General features: G+C 38.3%; 1 protein-coding gene across 6 annotated transcripts; it reads left to right on the top strand.

Annotated features, from left to right (window-relative positions):
• Nucleotides 1-2,777: 2,777 nt before the first annotated feature.
• Nucleotides 2,778-5,979, top strand: LOC112722765 (uncharacterized). Of its 6 annotated transcripts, none has more exons than XM_025773909.2 (11): nt 2,778-3,015; nt 3,093-3,170; nt 3,247-3,374; nt 3,446-3,606; nt 3,686-3,755; nt 3,979-4,033; nt 4,237-4,320; nt 4,536-4,574; nt 4,998-5,044; nt 5,418-5,530; nt 5,639-5,979. In XM_025773909.2, exons 1-10 carry the CDS (start codon nt 2,905-2,907, stop codon nt 5,521-5,523), a joined length of 879 nt encoding a protein of 292 aa, XP_025629694.1. In that variant the 5' UTR covers nt 2,778-2,904; the 3' UTR covers nt 5,524-5,530; nt 5,639-5,979. The 6 variants fall into 6 exon arrangements, 2 of the variants coding, with proteins under 2 accessions (XP_025629694.1, XP_025629695.1); XM_025773910.3 differs by having other exon boundaries at nt 2,779-3,015; nt 3,446-3,594; XR_011867817.1 differs by having other exon boundaries at nt 2,782-3,015; nt 3,446-3,594; nt 4,998-5,100.
• Nucleotides 5,980-6,446: the final 467 nt, after the last annotated feature.

The raw sequence follows: 6,446 nt of genomic DNA, 5'->3' as shown, positions 1-6,446 counted from the left end.
CCAGGATGAGTAGCCCAAGCAGCAACAAATCGGAAAGGTCGATTCCCTTTAGACTGAGGACGACCTTTACAACGCACCAGAATAGGGCAATGATCAGACTGAAGCCTATTTAAAACTTCTGCATAAGCCTCTGGAAAGATAGATAACCAACTACTATTTATACAGACTCGATCAAGCTTTTTTGCCACATCAACATAATTTTTCACCCTCCTGTACCAAGAAAACCGCCTCCCAATAGTCTTCAGATCAAACAAACCACTATCCCCTAATGAAGTAGCAAACATGTCGGCTCTTTGATGAGAAAATTGACAGCCCTTAGATTCATGAGAAAATTTGACTTCATTAAAATCACCAAGAACAATCCAAGGTCCTTGAAAAACCATGGATTGTGCAACAAGATAATCCCAAAGGAGAACCCTTTTATTAAATTGAGGACTGCCATAAATACCACTACACCTCCAAATTAAATTATCAAAGTGAACCTCAACAGTAACACCCTGATCAAAAGCATCAATGAACTTACAACAAACACCCTTCATAGAGGATAGAAACCAAATACCTCCCTTATGCCCCTCTGCTTCTACTATACCAACAGAGTGATACCCCAACCTTTCCCAAAATAATTTAAATGCTGAAAAAGGGAGTGAGTTTCAACCACAATAAAGAAAACAGGTCTAAATTTCCTAACAAGTTCTTTACAATGCACCCGGGCTAACTTATTAGAAGCACCCCTAATATTCCAAACAATCATATTTAAACTATCCATAAATAATAGGGACAGAATAAATAAGAACATAAACTCTAAACAGAATCACCAACCTCAATAGGTGGTTTGTCCTGCGGTACTGGCACACTCTGATCCTCAATAATTGTCACCTTTGGACCTCCTGACACTGCACCTGCCATGCTTCCATCTACTAAGATTTCCTCCGTTGTGCCACCATTTTTATCAACTGGCAAGTTCTGCAAGGAGGAAGGCCGAGGACGCTTCCGTAGAGAGATTCCACGACGTGCAGGAGTTCTGCGCGATGGAGATGGCGCAATTTCATGTTTTTCTCGCTTCCCCATCCTAATGCCAATTGATTTGCCTCCATCACCATGCAAATTGGGCCTTGGAACCCTTCTCGAACCAAACTTGTGCTGCTTTCCATCTTGGTCCTTCAAACCTGATGACTGGCCCATTGTAAATTTTCCCTTACGCAACACTTGTTGCCAGCCCTCTCCATCATCCATGCATGCCTCATTAACATGACCATCAGGCACGTGAGGAGCCAATGATTCCGTAACTACATCCTTCCCTTTAACAACTCCTAATTTCTCACCCAAATCACGAGCTTCTGATTCAGCCTCTTGTTGAATCTCATGATTGTTGTGTGGCACTAATGTCGGAGCTTCATTATTTTTTTCATCACCAAAGAAATTTCTGTTTCCTTCCAAGGACTCCTTCTCCATGCACAACGATTTATCATGCCCATACCGTGCACAAGTAGCACAAATCAACTGTAAACTCTCATACTCCACTTCATAAGTCACACCCTCCACTATAATATGTTTGATTACAGGCAACTCAAGATTAATTTGAACACAAACTCGGGCATATTTTCCTCTTTCTGCAAGCTTAGTAGCCAAATCTACTTTCACCGGAATTCCTATTGCAGAAGCAATTCGCAGCATTGCTTGTTCCTGGTAGCACCAAATTGGAAGTCCCGAGACTCGAATCCATACCAGCGTTGATCCAAAGGATTTTTCGCATGGCCTAAAATCCACATCCCATGGCTTGACTGCAACATAGTGACCATCTATCAACCACGGGCCACCAAGAATGACTTTCTCACGATCCGCAGCAATATCAAATTTAACCAAAAAATATCCAAACCCCACATCCAACAAATCAAACCCTCCTTTGATGCGCCATACTATCCGAAGCTTATGCATGAGAGCCGTGTAGCCATAATGCTTATCCAGCACCTTGATCACGATGGCTTCCTTATAAGGTTCAGCTAGACAGCTCTTTGCCTCCTTGGTAAAACTGACACTTGGTGGACGAGAATCACCCTACTTACCTGTCACCGTCGCGATACCATCCCCAGATAAAGACCCTACTAATGCAAAGGCCTTAGACTTTTCTGCACCAATGACTTTATCTCTAAAAGAAACCTTGGATGTCTTTTCTAACCCCTCTTGAGAAGAACCCTCCTTAACACCGGATACACACCCACCCATGCTCTCCCGCTCTCTCCTTCTCTCATTCTCCTTGAGTACGTACTCTTTCTCTGCTAGGGTTTTTTTTAAGTGAGAATTGGTTTAAAAAAATACTTGAATATCAAAATATTTATAAATGATCATGAATGATTTATTTCTGTAAATAGTGGGGGAACATTTACCTTGCTCTCCAAGTCGGTCGGATACAATACAAGCTATGGAAACTTGTATCTTAGTCAATGTGACTTGTGTGATGCCACATGGATTGGACTTGACTACCATTGGGCCTAGTTGTTCAAAATGGCCCATATCCATTTGCTGACAAGTGATTTCTTGGACTGTGCTATATTTGTAAGCCCAGGTATGAAAACATATAAACCATTTAATACATAAAAAATAATAACAACTAACACTTTAAAAGTTAAACAAATAGCGGAAGCCAGAAGGCATTTTGGTCAGGGTCTAGAATCATTTTTAAAAGATGAGAATAAGGCCCAATAGAAATTATGGAAGTGCAGCCCAAAAAATTAAAAACCCAAATAAAACGAGAATGCAAGCAAGCCCAAGTGAAAAAAGGGAAAGAGGATACGGTGCTGCGGTGGCTTACTTGTCCAATTATGAACCAACCAGTTGCCGGAGAGACTAGAGAGACTAGAGAGTTGAGAGTAGAATCAGTGCTGATTGGAGCTCCAAGGCTATGAAATGAAACTGAAAACACCTCCATCATCTTGTTCCTTAACAGCACTGTTTTCCAATCACACTCATAATCCACGGAATACCATCACAGTCGCCAAAAGCAAGAGGCACTCTCAGGTTCCTCCTTCGAACACCTTTCATATCTCTTTCTTATGCATATTCGATTCAAATCAAGCTTCGTATCTGTTCGCTAGGGTTCTCATTCTGACCCAACTCCTCCCAGAATTACATCCAACGTCAAGCAAAACCTCCAATTCCTACGCTTATGGAAGGTAACCACTTACAGTTACCGCTTGTTCTTCAATTCTCTCTATTTTATTTAATAATAATATAATGCTGCGAATGTAGGAGTTCCAAAAACGAAACTCCAGCAGTCCCAGGCCATCTACCAGTTATCGCAAAAAGAAGGTGGAGAAGGAGGAACTCCTTCAAGATTCCATCGACCTCTATCGTGATCCCACCACCTCCCTCTATGGGTGAACACTAATGCCCCTTTTCCAATCCTCCACTTCCATTTTTGTCAAATTTGCTTTTTTTGTGTGTGCAGCACAAACCAGGGTATAGACAGTGCAGTCCCTGTGTTGCTTGTTGATGGTTATAATGTGTGTGGCTACTGGATGAAGCTCAAGAAGCATTTCACGAAAGGAAGACTTGATATTGCTCGACAAAAGCTTATCGATGAGCTTGTAACCTTTAGTATGCTACGAGGTGTTGTTACTGCTTCATTCCCACTTGTCTTTCTTCATCTCTCTCACATTTTCATTATTTGTTGACTTGTACACTACAGAGGTCAAAGTGGTTGCCGTATTTGATGCCATGATGTCTGGATTCCCTACTCACAAGGAAAACTTTGCTGGGTACTCTTTTTCTCACAGCTAGTTTAGTTGTTACATTATGAACATTTAATGAGCCTATTAAAACAATGGTTCCAATGAATGGAATCTTTAGGGAGGGGAGGTAATGATGTTGTTTTCAATTGACATATTTTTTCAATTAGAATGAAATATTTACTTTGGAACATCTTATTTGAATTCTTATAGTGATTCTAAGTTCTGATCTTGCACTTTGGCCGTTTTCCAGTGTTGATGTCATTTTCTCGGCCGAATCAAGTGCTGATACATGGATTGAAAAAGAGGTTAGATATAACTTCAGATGGACACAGTTTTAAGTGGACTTTTACTTTGATCATGGCTTCATAGAGATTTACCATCATTTGTCAAAGGATTTTGGACTATACATTTATTATCACTTTGAAATATTACATCAATGATTATTGGAATGAGTTTCCACATGGTCCAATTAATAGAACTTTAACGACAATATTCTTTGATTGTTTAGGTTTCAGCTTTGAAAGAGGATGGATGCCCCAAAGTCTGGGTTGTCACTTCTGACCGCTGTCAACAAGAAGCAGCACATGGAGCAGTATGTATTCTTTCCCATTATTTTTCAGTTATTAGTGTTGCCCTCTCCTTAATATCAACCATGGAAACTACTTAATTTCTTCAGAAATAGAAATAATTCTCTTATCTTTACATTATTTCCTTTTCCTTTTTTTAAATGCTGATGCATACGTCACCAAAGTATCATGAAATGGTGTCTTTCTTATGCTATTTATTTATATTTCATATACTTTTCAGGGAGCCTTTGTTTGGAGTTGCAAGGCATTGGTTACTGAGGTAAAACACTAACTTGAGGCAGGATATTGATGACGACATTCAATAATGAGTAATACTCGCTCTTATTTTGACTAATCTAAATTTACAAGGGAAGATGGTTAAAAGCTCTTCAGAGGTTTGTTTTAAATTGTGTGTTGGTGTTAAAACTCAGGATCTTCAATGCTAGCTTTTTCTTTTGTTTAATTTTTGCTCTTGAAAGGAGGATCTATTATCCTCTCCCTCTTCTTGTGTTACTCTTGTCCTTGTCTTAAAGATATCCCCACCAAAAAAATAGTATCAGACGTTTGTTTGCATAAGGAAAATGGGCTTGCAAGTAAAGAGGTTCATTAATAACATCTTTTATTAGCTTTACAACCCGTTGGATGATTTTGTCTTCTTTAATGATATCTTACTCGATCTTGTTTATTAACTGCACGAATAAAGATCAAGGCATCAAATAAGGAGGTTGAAAGAATGCTTCAAGAGCAAAGGTGTGCCCTGTCTGCAATAAGATTGGAAAAATATTTTCTATCCTAAATATGCTTTGGTAATGTTTTTTGTTATATTTTGCAGTATGGATATTGTGTTGCATATGAAAACTAATGAACTAAAAACTATTTATAGTTGCTTTTATCGTTTGTTAGACATCAATCCTTCATGGACATCTACTATCTAGATTGTGTGTCCTTAAGATCCATACAACATTATGCACAAATCAACTTGTTTATCCTTCACCTAAATAAGGAAATTTAAAAAAAATGTATATAAAAACATTTTTATTGTGTAACTTAAGTTGGCGTTGTGAATATGACCACTTTCTATGATAGTGACAGTTTTTGTTTTATTTATTGATACTCTTTGCAGATCCACTTCTTTTCAAGGTAGATTATTGAAGCATAATCTTGATTCAGAAGTTGTAGATGCTCTTAAGAACCTGAGGCAAAAACTATCTGAAAATGAGTTGAAGTAGAATGCAGGTTAAAATTCTAGTCAAAGACTCACAGTTTAGTTTGATTTCTATATTCAACTATCTCCAAAATATGTTTTAGTGGGCTAACAGACGCTAGATGCTTTCCATTTTTCAGGCATATGGGGATGCACTTGTTATATTACATTAACACTGGAGGCCTTCACATTTTTGTTGAGTATTTTCTTTTGGCACAACGACGACCAGGTATCAACAGAATCAAGATGCCAGATTCACCGTCTCATCGATACATGTAACATCAAGACAACATTCTTATGAACCATGTTAAAAATGTACCAATAACAACATATGTACAGATACATTTTAGATAGGCTTTTTCTTAGAAAAAAAATTGCAAAATCAAATATGTATTATTGATTCTTCCCTTTTGCTACCAAATTTAATTTGTAATTATTTCCCCAAGTGCTTAATCAGACCAAAAGCTTGTCATGATCCCAATGTTAGGATGTCTTGCCCTAAAATCTTTATTTTCAAGTATCGAAAGAAAATACTGAAAAGCAATTTAATCTTTGTTTCTTCGTACATTTGACAACTAAATCCCAAGATGGTCCCTCAAATTCACCAATATAACTATTTTAGTCTCCCAAAAATCCAAAACTCCTTAAATTGATCCCCAAGATCTAACTCCTGGACTCCTTTCCGGTGCTGAATGAGTCAGTTCTGACTTGCCACGGTGGGTTTCGGAATTGGAGATGGTTTGGTAGTAGTCTCTGCATCATCAGCTTCAATGGACTTCAATTTTTGTACCAGGATTGGTGCTATTTGGTGCCAACTGAGAACTTTCTTCTTCATCATACAAATAGACCACAATCTTATTTTCTTCTAACACCAGGAATTGAGCCATCATGCTCATAATAGACATCAACCAAGCCTTTGTTCCTTTGAACATGGTAACACATCTCCAT

The sequence above is a fragment of the Arachis hypogaea genome, chromosome 11 (genome assembly GCF_003086295.3).
Source record: "Arachis hypogaea cultivar Tifrunner chromosome 11, arahy.Tifrunner.gnm2.J5K5, whole genome shotgun sequence".
NCBI classification, from domain to species: domain Eukaryota; kingdom Viridiplantae; phylum Streptophyta; class Magnoliopsida; order Fabales; family Fabaceae; genus Arachis; species Arachis hypogaea.
The sequence above is the reverse complement of the archived record's forward strand: the minus strand, read 5'-3'. Positions and strand labels throughout refer to the sequence as shown.

Coding starts and splice junctions, on each gene's coding strand:
- LOC112722765 (XM_025773909.2), top strand. CDS start 2,905: ATGAAACTGAAAACACCTCCATCATCTTGTTCCTTAACAGCACTGTTT. Junction 3,016..3,092: donor AAAGCAAGAGGCACTCTCAG/GTTCCTCCTTCG, acceptor TCTGTTCGCTAG/GGTTCTCATTCTGACCCAAC. Junction 3,607..3,685: donor AACCTTTAGTATGCTACGAG/GTGTTGTTACTG, acceptor TGTACACTACAG/AGGTCAAAGTGGTTGCCGTA.